At 41.5% G+C, this 18409-nt stretch overlaps 1 protein-coding gene across 1 annotated transcript in view; it reads right to left on the reverse strand.

The window, feature by feature from the left end:
- The window catches only part of tenm1 (teneurin transmembrane protein 1), a 214180-nt gene that overhangs the window by 43474 nt on the left and 152297 nt on the right, over positions 1 to 18409 (reverse strand). The window contains exons 15-22 of the mRNA XM_052458010.1: positions 16693 to 16909; positions 12600 to 12719; positions 10488 to 10749; positions 9362 to 9629; positions 7172 to 7315; positions 6699 to 6948; positions 5353 to 5373; positions 4031 to 4263 (exon numbers count right to left, since the gene is read on the reverse strand). Coding sequence (XP_052313970.1) covers positions 4031 to 4263; positions 5353 to 5373; positions 6699 to 6948; positions 7172 to 7315; positions 9362 to 9629; positions 10488 to 10749; positions 12600 to 12719; positions 16693 to 16909 — 1515 coding nt within the window. The remainder of the gene's footprint in view (positions 1 to 4030; positions 4264 to 5352; positions 5374 to 6698; positions 6949 to 7171; positions 7316 to 9361; positions 9630 to 10487; positions 10750 to 12599; positions 12720 to 16692; positions 16910 to 18409) is intronic.

Here is an 18409-nt window from a genome sequence, read left to right on the forward strand (position 1 = left end):
CATACATTGGGTCTGGGATATGCAACCATTTCCTTTCTCACTCATTTAATGCCACACTTTCCTAAACACCAAAAAACACACACCATCCATCTCAATACATCCACACATACCCACATACTGTGCCTTCTGTCTGCTGTGTTTTTATCTCCACCATGTTGAATTAGTGCTTTTGTGTTCCAATTAGTTATATTTGAAGATAGATAGAAAAGCTATATGTTTTGTTGTATTATTACAATCCTTACCAAGGCTAGTATTGTGTGCTTCATTTTTAGAATAGCCATGGAGTAGTCTTTGTGTCAATTGGTTATCAATATACATTCTATTGACTACGAGAGCTATGCTTGAAAATTGGATACAGAACTTTGCGTCGTTCTGCAATTTCCTTCGGGAACTGGTCATTTATGCCTATTTTCATGCCAACAAGTCTTTTACCCAGGCTTTTAACCAATATTTTATGTTTAAAGAAAGCAAATTTGGCAAAGATTGGGCGTTCATACCTCTGCCCTCTCTGTCCGAAGCGGTGTACACTTTTGAGTTGGATTTTGTCAATAGCTTTGTGTGGGATATGAAGCGCTGTAAGGAGGAACTCTAACTACATACAAGTATTCAGGAACCTCTTCTTCTTTCTCTTGGATACATGTAAGTACCAGATTCTCTCTTATGGATTTAGTCTGTATGTCAAGTAAGGCTTCTCTCAGAACAATGTTCTCCTTTTAAAGTTCATTAACTTGTTTGTGTGTCTTTCTCCAATGTCACAGATATTTCATCACTCATCTCGAGGCCTTCAACTCTTTTATATCCTTACTGACTAGTTCAAGTTTTCCCAGTTTGTCATTTATTGATTTTAATAGATCGGTTTCGACCTTTACCATTTCCGGTGGTGAAAAGATTAAATCGTCTGTGTCTGTAGAAGAGTCACGTTTTCGTTTTGAGATAGGTTCCCCTGTCTTATTCTCCGTCATGTTTGGGTGTTGCTGTTTTTGTAATATTTGTCAATACATTTCTCTAGTCTTACAATTTGTTTTGTTATCCAGATTGAAGGTTATTACCCACCAGATTGTGAAGTACTAACTTACCGATTTTGAATATTACATTTTTATCTTGAGGTGATCTACATTGCTGTGTTCAGTCCGCCATCTTGCCATCCCATTCCTCGTGTCTTACTCATTATTAGAGAAAAGCTTTGTCCAAATCAGATATTAGGTACTATTTTTATTGAATATATATATATATATTTTTTAAACTTTTACTTAACCAGGCAAGTCAGTGAAGAACAAATTATTATTTTCAATGACGGCCTGGGGAACAGTGGGTTAACTGCCTGTTCAGGGGCAGAACAACAGATTTGTACCTTGTCAGCTCGGGGGTTTGAACTTGCAACCTTCCAGTTACTAGTCCAACGCTCTAACCACTAGGCTACCCTGCCACCCTATATATAAAAATTGACAATTTGGGTAAAAATCAATTAGCTTAATTTCTCAGAGATATATTTCAACAAAATAATGTGGCCGGTTCTAACTACATAAATGATTCAAGAACAATCTGAGATGTTGGGTGTCATGGCTCGCTGAAATGACATGGAACAAACCAGGGGTGAGTCAGTTATTGGGACTGTGTGTGATGCAGGGACTGTGTGTTATCACCTGATAATGTAGGAGTGGACAATACATTTGTCTCAAGGGCCACATCAGGATTTTAAAATTCAGCAGAGGGCCACAAAGATTTTTTGGGGGAACAATTTGTTCGTGAAAAGCAATTTGTGGGCTAGAAAAAGGGCAGTTACTTGAAAATGTAGAGGTCCATTATAATTTCTACATACTTTTTAAAATCTATTTTTAGATGTTCAAGAATGGCCTGGAGTGTTTTTTTTACCCAAAATAATATTCCCCCCCCATTTATTTTATTATTATTATAATTGTAGATTTTTTTTACTCAAACCTCCCCCGGATACATACCGCAAGCACATTCAATTTGGTCCGTGGGGCCGTATGTTGCCCACCCCTGTGATAAGGGCATCACTTTGGTGCCTACGGGGCCTGGGATCCCTGGTATTGTGTATTGGAGGAGCAGCAAAATTCATTTCCATTGCTGCCATACTGTACTGTGTGGTCTAACTAAGCTCCACCCAGCCCAGACGATAAGGCTGAGGGAGAGATTGAGGGGGAAAGGGAGGGGGAGAGAGGAGGGGCGGGCACATAGCTGGAATTAATAGCGTCTCATCACTGGAGCCAAAAAATCATGCCCGGGCTGAAGCCAGTCTAAATGATGTGCCCACATTGCTCTAATTTGGCTCTTACACATGTTCACTGTGGAGCGGAGACTGCAGACAAGAATTTCAACCCCGACAAAAAGGAGAGACACTCTGTTTGAACTTCAAAGCCGCCGCTGTTTGAGAACAGAAAATGAATGGGATCATCATTGGTGGACAAACCAATTTCAAGGACTTTCCATTGACAAGACAGAAGCACATTGAACCTCTGCTAATATCTGTCAATATTCAGACACTGAATCATAATGCTTCTCAGGTTCAGAAAAGGGCTGGTTGCTGAATGCATATACAGTGCCTTCAAAAAGTATTCATAGCCCTAGACTTATTCCACCTTTTACAGCCTGAAATCAAAATGGATATAAAAAAGTGTATCTCGCTCATATACACAATTCCCCTTAATGAGAAAGTGAAAACATGTTTTTAGAAATGTTAGCAAATTTATTGAAAAAGAAATAGAGAAATATTTAATTTACGTAAGTAAGTCACCCCCCTGAGTCCAATTATATTAGAATCACCTGCGGCAGTGATTACAGCTGTGAGTCTTTCTGGGTAAGTCTCTAAGAGCTTTGTACACCTGGATTGTACAATATTAGGACATTGTTCTTTTTTCATTGCTAGACAGCTATGTTAATGTCTTGCCACAGATTTTAATGCCGATTTAAGGACAAACTGTAACTAGGCCACTCAGGAACATTCTACGTGTATATTTGGCCTTGTGTTTTAGATTATTGTCCTGTTGAAAGGTGAACTTGACTCCAAGTGTCTGTTGGAAAGCAGACTGAATCAGGTTTTCCCCGATGAAAAGTATACCCATAACATGATGCAGCCACCACCATGCTTGTAAATATGAATAATGGTACTCAGTGATGTGTTTTGTTGGATTTTCCCTAAGCATAATGCTTTGTATTCAGGAAATAAAGTTAATTTCTTTGCCACATTTCTTCGCAGTTTACTGCCTCATTGCAAACAGGATGCATGTTTTGGAATATTTGGATTCTGGTACAGGCTTCCTTCTTGTCACTGTCATTTAGGTTAGTACTGTGGAGAAACTACAATGTTGTTGATACATCCTAAGTTTTCTCCTATCACAGTCATTAAACTCTAACTGTTTTAAAGTCACCATTGGCCTCATGGTGCAATCCCTGAGCGGTTTCCTTCATCTCCGTCAACTGAGTTAGGATGGACGAGTTAGGAAGGACGCCGGCATCTTTTACTAAGGGATGTTCAATGTCTGCTTTTTAAAAAACATTTACCTATCTAACAATAGGTGCCATTCTTTCTGAGGCATTGGAAAACCTACCTGGTCTTTGTGGTTGAATCTGTTTGAAATTCACTGCTCGACTGAGGGACCTTAGAAATCATTTTATGTGTGGGGTACAGAGATGAGATACTCATTCAAAAATCATGTTAAACACTATTATTGCACACAGAGTGAATCCGTGCAATAAAGAGGTTGAATACTTATTGACTGAAGACATTTCAGCTTTTCATTTGTAATAATTTGTAAAAAATAAAAAATATATAATTCAACTTTTACATTATGGGGTATTGTGTGTAGGCCAGTGACACAAAGTCTGTAACACAACAAAATGTGGAAAAAGTCAAGGGGTGTGAATACTTTCTGAAAGCACTGTAAATAGCCGTGTCCTTTTAAATCTCACACTTCACAAAATACAATAGATTCAGCAAAATTTCAAATAGAAAGCAATAAGGTAGCCCCGATTTTTTTAAAGGATTATTAAGGTAATGATGATGCTGTACCTCTGGGGTTGTTGAGGGAGGCCTCGGTGGCTTTGCCCCTGTCTCCACAGTGGCCCTGGTCGAAGGGGGTGCACTGGTCCCCCGTTCCTGCCACCACCTCCATGTTCTTGGCCAGGTCCTTCGGCTCTGTGAGGGTCCTGAGTCTGTAGACCCTCCTGCTGCTGGTGTCAGACAGGTAAAGAAGCTCCCTTACTGGGTCCATGGCCAGGTAGTACTTATGTGCTGGGCTGGTGCTGAAAAGAACAGACTTGTGAGCAAAATGTTACCCAGTCACTTAGGTCTAAAGTACCAAAAACATGAACAATGTACTGTTTGTATGAAATACACATATACAGTATTGAGCAATCTTCAAAGAGCTGGCTTTTATCACTAAACACCAATTCAGTTGCCTCCGACAGTCTTTCATATTAAATGGTTGCTCAAGAGGAACCACGTCATCAGCTCCGACATTAAAATCTTGCTGACGTGAAACAAACATCTGCCAACCACAGACAGACTCCACCTTTTCATCAGAAGTTATTATTAAAATCCTTACAGCGCTAATTCTGACAGCTGTATCACCTTTACAGTTGATTCACTGCAACTGAAAGGGGACTGAAATCCTGACAAAAATGATGGAGGCAACCTAAGTGCCTGTGTAATATGAGCCCTGACAGAGTGTAAGAGCTATGTGTGATGGCGTGCTTCCTTGTGAACTCTCTGTAAATATTAAGCTATGATTATAGATGCTGATTCGGAGAGGAACATTACTCATCTCAGGCTTTAGCTGAATGTGCCATCCCATACAAGCAAGCAGTGAAGAAAAAAGCACAGCTAGTTCAGTGATTTTTTTTTTTACAGGCTTTGATTGAGAAATAATCAATTGCGAACATGACAGTTGCTTGAAAAGATGAATCATATCTCTGGGAGAGATGAGAGCCTGTTCGTTCGGGGGAGAGAGTATGAGAAGCCTATCCCAACACAACAGTGTTACACTGGCCTTCAGCGGGGTGCTCTCCCATCTAAACACACATGAAAGGCTGGGGCTTGTCTATAATAAGAGGCACCCTTTAAAGACCTCGCCTCGTTTGTATTTTTCTCCAAAGTATTTCTCTCCATTTCTGATCCCTGCTACTTTTAAATCCAGGTCAATACACTTCCATATTGACTGACTCTCCTCGCTTCTAATCCTGTATTCTGTAACCAAATGAGAACGTCTTCTTTCATCCATGAAAGGGAGGCTGGCGGTTTGCAACTGAAGCACCGCTCTCTTCATGCAGCAGTGTCATAAAAACAGTTTTGAGGAAAATACATTATGGATGAATATGGTATTGAAAACGTACCTGTGCCTGATATCGCGATTCCTAGCAGCGTTGTATTAAAGAGATAGAAAGACAGTATTAGTTCTTATCCTTTGAGAAATGTCTCTTCTTCGATCCATGATTACACTTATGAAAGCATTTCAATGAAACTTTTCTGTTCAGTTTGTTCGTATACTGTATGCACAATAAATGACTTATTTTCTCATCTTTTTCCATTTGATCTTGAAAATTGAACAGTCATAACAACAACAGCAAAATATTTGGGCAACTAGCACTACAAAATATGTATATACATCCATATGCACATAAACACATACAAGTAGTGGAGAGGGTAGTAAGTTTTAAGTTCCTCGGCGTACACATCACAGACAAACTGAATTGGTCCACCCACACAGACAGCATCGTGAAGAAGGCGCAGCAGCGCCTCTTCAACCTCAGGAGGCTGAAGAAATTTGGCTTGTCACCAAAAGCACTCACAAACTTCTACAGATGCACAATCGAGAGCATCCTATCGGGCTGTATCACCGCCTGGTACGGCAACTGCTCCGCCCACAACCGTAAGGCTCTCCAGAGGGTAGTGAGGTCTGCACAACACATCACCGGGGGCAAACTACCTGCCCTCCAGGACACCTACACCACCCGATGTCACAGGAAGGCCATAAAGATCATCAAGGACAACAACCACCCGAGCCACTGCCTGTTCACCCCGCTATCATCCAGAAGGCGAGGTCAGTACAGGTGCATCAAAGCTGAGACCGAGAGACTGAAAAACAGCTTCTATCTCAAGGCCATCAGACTGTTAAACAGCCACCACTAACATTGAGTGGCTGCTGCCAACACACTGACTCAACTCCAGCCACTTTAATAATGGGAATGGTTGGAATTGATGTAAAATATATCACTAGCCACTTTAAACAATGTTACATACCCTACATTATTTATCTCATATGTTTACGTATATACTGTACTCTATATCATCTACTGCATCTTTATGTAATACATGTATCACTAGCCACTTTAAACTATGCCACTTTGTTTACATACTCATCTCATATGTATATACTGTACTCGATACCATCTACTGCATCTTGCCTGTGCCGCTCTGTACCATCACTCATTCATATATCTTTATGTACATATTCTTTATCCCCTTACACTTGTGTGTATAAGGTAGTAGTTTTGGAATTGTTAGCTAGATTACTCGTTGGTTATTACTGCATTGTCGGAACTAGAAGCACAAGCATTTCGCTACACTCGCATTAACATCTGCTAACCATGTGTATGTGACAAATAAAATTTGATTTGATTTATTTCCATGTGCATTTAGTTACATATTGCTGCTTTAACTGTTAGTCTTAAAGTGTCACCTCAGTTCTAGAATGCTAATAGCAAATCCGTTGGGTAGAATCCTTCTGATGAAGTTGAAGTCGCCAATGTAGATGCTGCCGTCGGAGCCACAAGTGATAGCGACAGGAGCGTAGAGCTTGCTGCCCAGGGCAGGCCCATTACAGTTGGGGCAGGGGATGGTGCGCACGTTCCCCGTCCCCATCACTGTGTGGATGACTGGAGGTTGCTGGGAGATGAAAATGTTCTCTCCATTCCCTTTGTGTAGGACACCTAGAGTTTAAGGACAACTAGCAATTATAATCCAATCCAGAGGAATGACTAGTCTATATCAAGTAATTTGAAATGGAAGTTTTAAAAAATGATAGTTTGGCAAGAATGTCTTCACAATATTCCTACTGGATAACCAGGTATGAAATAGTGTCAGGTCAGGTAGGCTTAGGGTAAAGTACTGTTGAATGGAATTGTGATACAGAGAAACAGAAAGAGCCCTCACCGCTTTGGAGGTTAAGGATGTGGTGCTTGTCCAGGGACCAGCCGCCTAGGTTGGAGGCAATCATCTCAAAGCCCTGCAGCTGAGCCATCCTTCTCTCCCACACAATGTAGTCAGCACATGACTCATACTCATAGCCTACAGAGACTGGAACACAATAGACCACTAGGCCGTTAATGTGACGCCGCCAATGCATTCATTATGCTGTTATTATTGCATTTACAAAAAGACATTCCTGGAACACAACAACCCCTAATGCTTTTGTGATGGTGCGGCTAGCTCCTGCACAGTGTACAATTGCTTGAATCTGGAGTTGCTGTGGTCAAGGCAGAGGCTGGAACGATGCAGCACGGTGGTTATAGCGGAGCCTGGATGTGTGCTAACAATCTGCGAGTCTCCGGAGCCTTTTTAATGCATCACTGATACCATCATGCTCTGCTGCATCCACCCAGTATGTGTACATGCTCACACAATTTTTGTCACTCTGTCTTGCTGTCTCTCTCTCTTCCTCACTCACCCACACAAACACATGCGAAGGAAGCACACGCAAACACACACACACACACACACACAACAAGCAGGATATAGTCAGTTACACAGAGTAGCTACAGGCTCCTGCCTGTCTCACCATGATAGATCAGCCTGTTACTATTGGCAATGGAGAGAGAGATGGTGAGGAGGAAGGAGGGAGAGAAAGCATGAGAGAGAGAGAGCTCAATTCCCACTGGTACATAAAGATAAATGAATAAATTAGAGTCTGTCTCATTTCCTTATCTCTTCCTCTGGTTTCGTGTGGATGAAAATATGTTTGCCCTATAACAAAATGTGTGTTTTGAATTTGAATTTAGTTTGGATGTTGTTCCTAATTGTGTCATGTGTTCGGTCCGTAACATCTCCAGGACTTCCTATTTATATCACAGACTATTAACCACAGTGCATCATATCCACCATCAAGGAGCTGAATACACACAAATTAAATTGTGCATTCAGTGAGAAAGGATTCCAACGCATGCACACCAGCCAGGCAATCAAAGAAACACTCTGCTATCTGATAGTAATACATGGAGCAATCAAGAGACAAATCCTCATAGTGTGAAAGAGATAAGAGTGTCCAGCTAGCACATGACATTCTGAGAACCATATGTATCTTAGAGCTTGGTGAACATCTTATGGTTATTTTGCATACAACCTTCCTTCAATATTCTGGGAATGGAGCAGGATAGTTGCTTGACTTGGGAACATTCTCAGCCCATTTAAGGAACTTGACAGAATAAAATTATTTTCTTGGTATTTCATTACTTTAACAGAACATTTCCTAAAAGTCTAAACATGGTTACATTTAATTACATTTTTTAGTAATGTTCTATGAACGTTCTCCAACTGGTTTGACATTGGGAATGTTCTCAAGTAGTTCAGAGAAATTTCATGAAACAATGTTCTCGTATGGGAATTTCAGTACTACAGCATAACGTTTTCGGCAGGTTTCCTCAAGTAAGTAATTCAAAAACCTCAAAATAACCTATAATTTCCAATCTCAAAACGGGAAACATTTCAGGGAGCCATAGTAAAAAGTTCTCAAAACCTCCTTTACAACTAAACATTTTAGTTCCCAGAACAGGTGAAATGTTCACTTCCTGTTTTCAGAACATTTAAACTACTTTCAGATTTACCGGTCAGGAACCTTCCCAGAACCAATGGGCTACCAAAAACATACGTTCCCACAACTTCCAAGGAACCAAATGTGCTAGCTGGGTCTCTCCTGCTTTCTATTCCATTTAGATTTGTAACACTCTCTCTATTAAGAGCTGGTGCTCCCAATAGGCAGACGGCACACTAAATCAACCACTGATATAGAGCTTACATGTGGCCCTTCATAAATCTCTCAGGCTTTCATACTACTGACCATTAACACACTGACAATGTCTTTAGAGCTCTGTGTGATTGTATTATCTAAAGATAAAGTATAACAAAAGTAACATGCTGTTCTTCTGTTACACTGTTGAACATTATACTGTCTTTATAGATTTTTATCTTCCATTAGCTACAGATTGTCTCTCGTAGTTACCCAATGGAGAATACTTACTTGCTTTCATCCCTTGGGTGTAAATTGTCAAAAGAGTGAAATACAGCACATTGTATTTGCCATATAGGGAATCTGAATGTATATGATTCAAGTGCTCCATACTGTCTTACCCAAAGCTTGGGCCAGGCCCAACACTTTCTGCCCATAGACATCAGTCTTGTTCCAGGCCAGGACATAGACCAGGTTGGGGGCAGCAGGGAACCACTTCTGGAAGAGGCGTCCCTCGATGGCGGAGGATACGTGCACCTTAACGAGGCCAGTGGGGATGATGGAGTGGGTTAAGATGATGCGGAACAGAGACTTGTAGCCAGGGGAGCGGGTGCTCAGGTAGCTGAGCTTTAAGAAACTGCCAGGGATGGTGATCTCCTCTTGGACAGCCTGAGAAGGAGGAGAAAGCATTTCACCTGCTGTTATTACATGCTATTGGTAACTAGGAGTTGGAAAGGCTTCAAAAGCCCCAAGGATACCGACTGTACGTATAGAAAACTTTTACAACTTTTTCAGTAAAGAATTTTTGATCACTCAGTGTTTGTACTCGCTCCAAGATATACTTGCACATACTGTATATTTCTTGAAAGCAAATCATAAATAACGATACTTGACACTTTTTAAAACTTTGAACATTCTTTGTAACACTATGCCCCTGGAATACAAAATAGCAACTATATATCCTATATCATTAGCAACGTACAGGAGGACATTTTAATTACTGCTGATGATCTAACCCCCACTCCCACCCTTCACTGCTCACAGATCCAAGCATTCTGAACTGGGTCCTCATTAAAATCACTATCAGTTTCATTATCTTCCACAACAAACTAGGACGTCTAGTCGTCTACACACTGCAAAACACAGTTCCAAAGAGGTAGGAATATCAGGGGGTTCGGGGGAGAAAATAGCAAGCAGATGGCAGCTCTGTGAATAAAGCGCCCCGGCAACTGATTAGTGTGAGATTCTAAGATGATTCACAGGTACAATATGAGCCTGCTTAAAATTTGACATGGTGCTGGAAGAACGCATAAAAAATACATTTCAATATCCTACTAAAGAAAAATTCTAGGAATTGGAATAAAAACAACAATCTTTCACTTACACCTGGAAGTCATCATAACATGATATTCCGAGTAGAGTATAGGTTGTAATTGAAAGCTGAGTGAGTACCACTGGGACTTAATACTGTATATTACCATATATATTATGTTTATTACTGGCTGGTGAGTGGGCAGTCTACTGTACCTGCAGCTCAGGGATCGCTGGGCCTCGCTCCTCACAGGTGCTGGCGAAACGGGTGAGAGGGGAGGGGAGGACGATTGGGTAGGGACTGACCAGGTTCTTCAGGTCACATACAGGGGGGCGAGACTCCACCCTCGCCATGGTGACCTTCTCTACAACCACAAACTGGTTCCATGGTAACCAGACGGTGCGTTTCTGCATGAGGAAGGGAGCCCTCTGGAAGATCAGGGAGACTGAGATTCCCCCTGCAGCCACCAGGTCAAAACTACAGGAACAGAATCGACACAAATCAGAGCAAGACTATCTCAGCATCATAAGCCAGTTTACTGTAGTATCCACTAGTGGTGTAACGGACCGTAGTTGATCCGTGATCTGTACGGATCCCCCCCCCCCCACGATTCGGCACGCATGTGAACCGCGGATCAATTGCAAAGTTTAACCATCATAGTGTGAAATACAGTTCTACTGCCGCTGTTACTTTTTAAAGTAATAATTCTCTAAATCTCGATGCAGAGCTGCAGTGAAAAGATAAAAGACAAGACAGATGCGTGCTCTGAAGCCTGAAGGATGATTTGATTATTTTTTTAAAGCAGTTGTGTGTACTGTTCACGTGAACGGGGCATGTTGAATCCCAACGAATCAAACTTGGCTGCTCGCGTTGCAAAAAACAAAGAAGAAAGAGCAGTAACAGCCATGGCTAGCGGAGGAGCTGAAGAACTGGCAAAGCCTCCCGCTTCATTTAAGTCTCATGTACGGGAGCATTTTGGCTTCCCTGTCAAATATGATGGGTGGTGGGCAGGGTGGTGGGCAACACCATTACGGTGTGTAGGCATTGTGCAACAAGAAAGCCGTATGATCATGGAAATACATTGAGCATGGCCATACATTTAAAGCGTCATCACCCTTGTGTGTCAGTGACGGGAGCCAACTCAGCCAAGAGACAACAACTTCTCACCGCGGCATTTAAGCCCTTTGCTGCAGAATCCAATCCGGGTTAAAGCCATCACAAAATCTATTGGGATGTTTATCACTGCAGACATGAGGCCATACTCTGCTGTGGAAAACAAAGGGTTTAAAAATATGGTGAAAGTGCTTGAGCCACGCTATGAAATCCCCTTGCGCACCCACTTCAGTATGAAGATCGTGCCAGATCTTTATGAACAGGAAAATATCATCATTGAGCACTGAAACTGCAGTGTCTGTCCATGATCCTACCTCTGAAAACAAAGTTTCTACAATCCATGACCTCAAGTGAGGAAGACAACGCCATCACTAGATATGTCAAGGCTGCCATTAGAGAGGACCTGAACCCCAGATACCCCCCTAATGTACAGGACTACCTTCATAGATCTACTCCACTGGATCCAAGGTTCAAGCCACAGAGCCGACAGGAGCAGACTCAGAGGCATCTCCTCCACAAAATAATTTGGCCATGAAGGAGCTTTTCGGGGAAACCTTTGCGAGCAAGGACACAGGCAAGATGTTTGCCAACACCATCAAAGAGGAGATGTCATCATACAAGGCAGCAAGTGGCATTCCAGTGGATGGTGATCCACTGGCATGGTGGAAAAGCAATGTGTAAATACCCTCACATTTCCATGATGGCAAGATGCTACCTGGCTGTGTCTGGCACTTCAGTTCCTAGCGAGAGGGTGTTCTCCAAGGCAGGAGACATGGTGACTGCAAAGAGGTCTACCCTCTCCCCAGACAATGTAGACATCCTCATCTTATTGAAAAATAATTTTAAGTTATAAGCTCAGGTCTGCTTTGCTTTCTTTCTTTACTTTTTTTTTTATAATGTGGACACGGGCTATTTTTTCATTCACTATTGTTCAAAGGAATAAAGTGCCATATTGCCTCATATTGCACTTTAATTCAATTGAGTATTGAATATTTTATTTTAATATTTCATTTAAACATCGAAAAGTTCCTTGCTTTAAGTGTTCTTTAAGTAATAAATGTAAAGAAAAGTTATATTTGTCTGCCTCTTTATTTTTGCTGATCCGAAAAATGATCCGATCGGTGACTCAATACCGTGATCCATCCAAACCGTGAGTTTTGTGATCCGTTGCACCACTATTATCCACATACAATACTTGACCACTATCTACCTACCTCCCATCCTGGCGACTGACAGAGAAGCCAAATTCGGGGTACTGCTGGAAGCTGATGTTCACACCCACCAGTGGGGTCCCGTCTACTGCCACCACCTGCCCCCGGATTACTGACGCTCGGCTAGGAGAGAGCAGGGTTTATTTCACTGGGTAAATACATTCTACTATAACAAGTTGAAGTGTTTTCCAGTTCAGTTGAAATGCAAAAGTGCTATATCCATACACTGTGGTAGCCTACAAATAGCTACGTAGAATGGGATCTGTACTTCAGTGGCAATTATACACCGAACAAAAATATAAATGCAACATGCAACAATTTCAAAGATTTTACTGCATTACAGTTCATATAAGGCAGTGGTTCCCAAACTTTTTATAGTCCCGTACCCCTTCAAACATTCAACCTCCAGCTGCATACCCCCTCTAGCACCAGGGTCAGCGTACTCTCAAATGTAATTTTTTTTGCCATCATTGTAAGCCTGCTACACACGCACACTATACGATACATTTATTAAACATAAGAATGATTGTGAATTTTTGTCATGGGAAAAGCTCTTATAGGACCGGGCACAAACAATAATATAATAATAATCAATAATTTTGCTCTTTATTTAGCCATCTTATATACAAAACCTTATTTGTTCATCAATAATTGTGAATAACTCACCACAGGTTAATGAGAAGGGTGTGCTTAAAATGATGCACAAGACTCTGCAATGTTGGGTTGTATTGGAGAGAGTTTCAGTCTTACATCATTTTCCACACACAGTCTGTGCCTGTATTTAGTTTTCATGCCAGTGAGGGCCAAGAATCCACTCTCACATAGGTATGTGGTTGGTTGCAATGGGAATCAGCGTCTTAACAGTGCGATTTGCCAAGGCAGGATACTCTGAGCGCAGCCCTATCCAGAAATCTGTCAGTGGCTTCTGATTAAATGAAATTTTCACAGACCCGCTTGTGCAATTTCGATGAGGCTCTCTTGTTCAGATATCTGTAACTGGACTGCAGGAAGGGAATGAAAGGGAAAACGAATCCAGTTGTTTGTGTTGTACGTTTCAGGAATGTATCTGCATAATTGCGCACCCAGCTCACTCAGGTGCTTCGCTATATCACATTTGACATTGTTGTAAGCTTGAGTTCATTTGCCCACAAAAAATTCATACAATGATGTAAAGACCTGTGTGTTGTCCTTGTTAATGCAGACAGAGAAGAGCTCTAAACTCTTAATCATAGACTCAATGTTGTCCCACATATTGAATAGAGAGTCCCTGTACTTAGATTCAGATCATTGAAGTGAGAAAAAACACCCAGATAGGCCAGTCATGTGAGAAACTCATCATCATGCATGGAGTCAGACAAGTGAAAATTATGGTCAGCAAGAAAACTTTAAGCTCATCTCTCAAATAAAAAAAACTTGTCAATACTTTGCCCCTTGATAACCAACGCACTTCTATATGTTGTAAAAACATTACATGGTCGCTGCCCATATCATTGCATAACGCAGAAAATACACGAGAATTCAGGGGCCTTGCTTTAACGTTGCGTTATGGTAATGAGCTTGAGGCTATAATTACGCTCCCGGATACGGGATTGCTCGTCGCAACAGGTTAACAAAGTTAACCATTTTCACTGTAGTGTCCAAAACGTCTTTTAAGCTGTCAGGCATTCGCTTGGCAGCAAGAGCCTTTTAGTGGATGCTGCAGTGTACCCAAGTGGCGTCGGGAACAACTGCTTGCACGCTCATTACCACTCCACTATGTCTCCGTGTCATGGCTTTTGCGCCATCAGTACAAATACCAACACATCTTGACCACCAAAGTCCATTTGATGTCACAAAGCTGTCCAGTACTTTAAAAATATCCTCTCATGGTTCCAGTGGTTTGCAGAAAAGGATGTCTTCCTTAATTGACCCCCCATAAACATAACGGACATATACCAGGAGCTGTGCCAGCCTGTGGCAGTTTTTTTGGCCTTATACCCCAGCATTGTCCTGGCTATATCCGCGGCAGCAGGAAGAATTAAGTTCTACACAATAGTATGGGGCTTACCTGTCCTAGCCACTCTGTAGCTCACCATATAAGACGCTTCAAGCCCCTTCTTACTAACGGTATCTGTTGGTATTATACATGTCTTACTACTCGAAAGTCACCTTTATTCTCACTCAAAAAACTCTCATGGCTAATTTTTCAAATGGTCATTTTTCGTTTCTAAATGTCTCTGTAAGAGTGAATGTTTCCTGCGAGAGAGTAACGGTTAATGTGATTTGATGTTAATTATTTGACTAGGCTACCTGTATTTGACATTGTGTTGTTATTTCGCTGAACACTAGATGGTTAAATTTTATTTTTAGCAGTGAAACGAGGCTACTCAGGCGAGAAAAAAACTCACCCAAATGTATAGCCCCGTTGGAAAATATAAATGTACTGTTTGAAAATGTGAATCACATTTTTTATTTGGTGTACCCCGATGGCATTGCGCGTACCCCAGTTTGGGAATACCTGATATAAGGAAATCAGTCAAATTAAATAAATAAATTAGGCTCTAATCTATGGATTTCACATGACTGGGAATACAGATATGCATCTGTTGGTCACAGATACTTTAAAAAAGGTAGAAGCATGGATCTGAAAACCAGTGTGTGACCACCATTTACATTGCATAGAGTTGATCAGGCTGTTAATTGTGGGCTGTGGAATATTGTTCCACACCTCTTCAATGGCTGTGCAAAGTTGCTGGATTTTGGCAGGAACTGGAACACACTGTTGTACACGTCGGTCCAGAGCATCCCAAACATGCTCAATGGGTGATATGTCTGGTAAGTATGCAGGACATGGCAGGACTGGGACATGTTTAGTTTCCAGGAATTGTGTATAGATCCTTGCCACATGAGGCCCTACATTATCATGCTGAAACATGAGGTGATGGAGGGGGATGGATAGCACGATAATGGGCCTCAGGATCTCATCATGGTACCTCTGTGCATTCAAATTGCGATTGATAAAATTAAATTGTGTTCGTTGTCCATAGCTTATGCTTGCCCATACCATAACCCCAAACGCCACCATGGGGCACACTGTTCACACTGTTGACATCAGCAAACTGCAGCAAAATGCTGTCTGCCATCTGCCCAGGTACAGTTGAAACCAGGATTAATTCGTGAAGAGCACACTTCTCCAATGTGCCAGTGGCCATCAAAGGTGAGCATTTGTCCACTGAAGTCGGTTACGATGACAAACTGCAGTCAGGTCAAGACCCTGGTGAGCACGACGAGAACGCAGATAAGTTTCCCTTAGACGGTTTCTGATAGTTTATGAAGAAATTATTTGGTTGTGCAAACCCACAGTTTCATCAGCTGTCTGGGTGGCTGGTCTGAGACCATCCGGCAGGTGAAGAAGCGGGATGTGGAGGTCCTGGGCTGGTGTGGTTACATGCCAAATTCTCTAAAAAGATGTTGGAGGTGGCTTATGGTAGAGAAATGAACATTACATTCTCTGGCAAGAGCTCTGGTGGACATTCCTGCATTCAGGGTGGCAGGATAGCCTAGTGGTTAGAGCGTTGGACTAGTAACCGGAAGGTTGCAAGTTCAAACCCCCGAGCTGACAAGGTACAAATCTCTCGTTCTGCCCCTGGACAGGCAGTTAACCCACTGTTCCTAGGCTGTCATTGAAAATAATAATTTGTTCTTAACTGACTTGCCTAGTTAAATAAATGTCAAATAAAATTTGCATGTTTCCTTAAAACTTGAGTGACATTGTGTTTTGGGACATTTTAGAGTGGCCTTTTTATTGTCTGCAGGACAAGGGGCACCTGTGTTCATGCTGTTTAATCAGCTTCTTGATATACCACACCTGTCAGGTGGAAGGATTATCTTACTAAAGAAGAAATGCCAACTAACAGGAATGTAAACAAATGTATGCGCAAAATTGGAGAGAAAGAAGCTCTTTGTGTGTATGGACAATTTCGGCAATCTTTTATTTCAGCTAATGAAACATGGGACCAAGACTTTAGATATTGTATTTATATGTTTGTTCAGTGCAATTCTACAGTATAAGAGCTATTTCTGTTCATCCATGCAAACTATCTATAATGTACTCTACCTGCTGTCGAACGGGATGTCTCCAGGGAAGACATGGGTGCTGTCCTTCCCAACCAGGAAGTGGACACGGTCATAGAAAAGGCGTGAGAGGAGCGAGGCGAAGGGGGTCTGGCTCTGTTGGATCAGGTCCAGGGGGTCCGGGGAGCCCTGGCACAGAGGCCCACTGTGACAGCTCGACTGCTGGCAGCAGTCCGGGTCCACACAGTCCGTCAGGCCATCTACAACAACACAATAACACAACATCATCACAGCTAAGTCTACACTGTATCTCAGGCTCACAATGTAATACAGGTGGGTTGAATAACATTCAAAGCACAGAGGACCATGTGAAATTGAGATAGAATCTCTCAAGTGGTTTGAAACTGTACATCAAATTTCCAAATGATATAGAATAAATCGATAATGTTTCTCCTTAGTGGGAGTACATCCACTCCACCCTATTGAGCCTTTACCACACAGTAATCAAGATGTCTTTGCTGTGATGATTTAAACTTGAAAAACGTGGAGATACTGATGAATAACAATACTGATGAATAACAATATATCTAGCAGCTAGATATATTGTTATTCATCAGCATCTCCACTTCAATGAATAATTGTAATTTTGAGAGTGAAAACCTGAAGAGGAAAAAAACAGAATTCAGGAAAATATAGATAGTGCCTATTTGAAAGCTAGGAAAAAATTATGAGTAGCTCACGACATGTTTCATAATTTAAAAGTAGCTCTCATGCTAGAAAAGGTTGGAGACCCCTGATCTAGATCATTTCTGACAAGGAGCAAAACGCACTTCTGATTTATACAGTCTAAATACAGTACATGTATACTGCACTTACTTGCCGCTCTATAATTGCAATATAGTGCCTTCCTAACTATGTTCTCTTTAATGTCTAATACAATGTGGGTCTGAGCAAAGGCAGCGCGTTGGTTCCATTAAATCCATAGATTCCTCTCACACAGCCAGTTTCAGTAGTGCTTAAGTGAATGCTGACATTCATCAGAGCAAAATTGCATTGGTAATTAAAAGCAGAATAATGTCTCTTGGTCTTTTGTACATACCTTCCACGATATGTAAACATGCTTTCTCATAACACGTTTTAAAAGTGTGGTTACTTATATTAGAGATGGCAAATATAAGTGCAATGTGGAATTAATTCAGAATAAAGTGTAACAGTAAGTATGTTTACAGAATATAATAAGGCAGGAACTATACCAAGTAACTATATTAACATAATGTAACAAGGTGTAATGATACAATATGTGCCAAATAAAATTGACAAGCTTAAATTCAGTAAACTACTGACAACAGCATAGCTACTGGGCCGAGAGCCATAATATCCCCATTCAGTGCTGGATTGCCAAAGTAAGGGAGGCACTGTGCCCACCAGGCCTGGAATTTCATGATTTTAGGGGCAAGGCCATTTGGCCTTCAAGAGTTGCTGAATCTGCCAGGGCACCAAGGCCATTAACCAAAATAACTGTAACGATGTACGCTGAGAGCCGGGAAGCAAGTTCAGTGAGTGAATATATTTAATAAATAAACTAATATGAACAAAACTAGAAACACGAACAGCGCACCGTCATGAAACAGATACAGAAACAAGTGACATAATTAGGGCAGGTAATCAAGGAGGTGATGTAGTCCAGGTGAGTGTCAATAAGCGCTGGTGCACGTGACGATGGTGACAGGTGTGCGTAATAATTAGCAGTCTGGTGACCT

This window comes from Oncorhynchus keta, chromosome 12 (assembly GCF_023373465.1).
Source record: "Oncorhynchus keta strain PuntledgeMale-10-30-2019 chromosome 12, Oket_V2, whole genome shotgun sequence".
In the NCBI taxonomy this organism is placed as follows: Eukaryota; Metazoa; Chordata; class Actinopteri; order Salmoniformes; family Salmonidae; genus Oncorhynchus; species Oncorhynchus keta.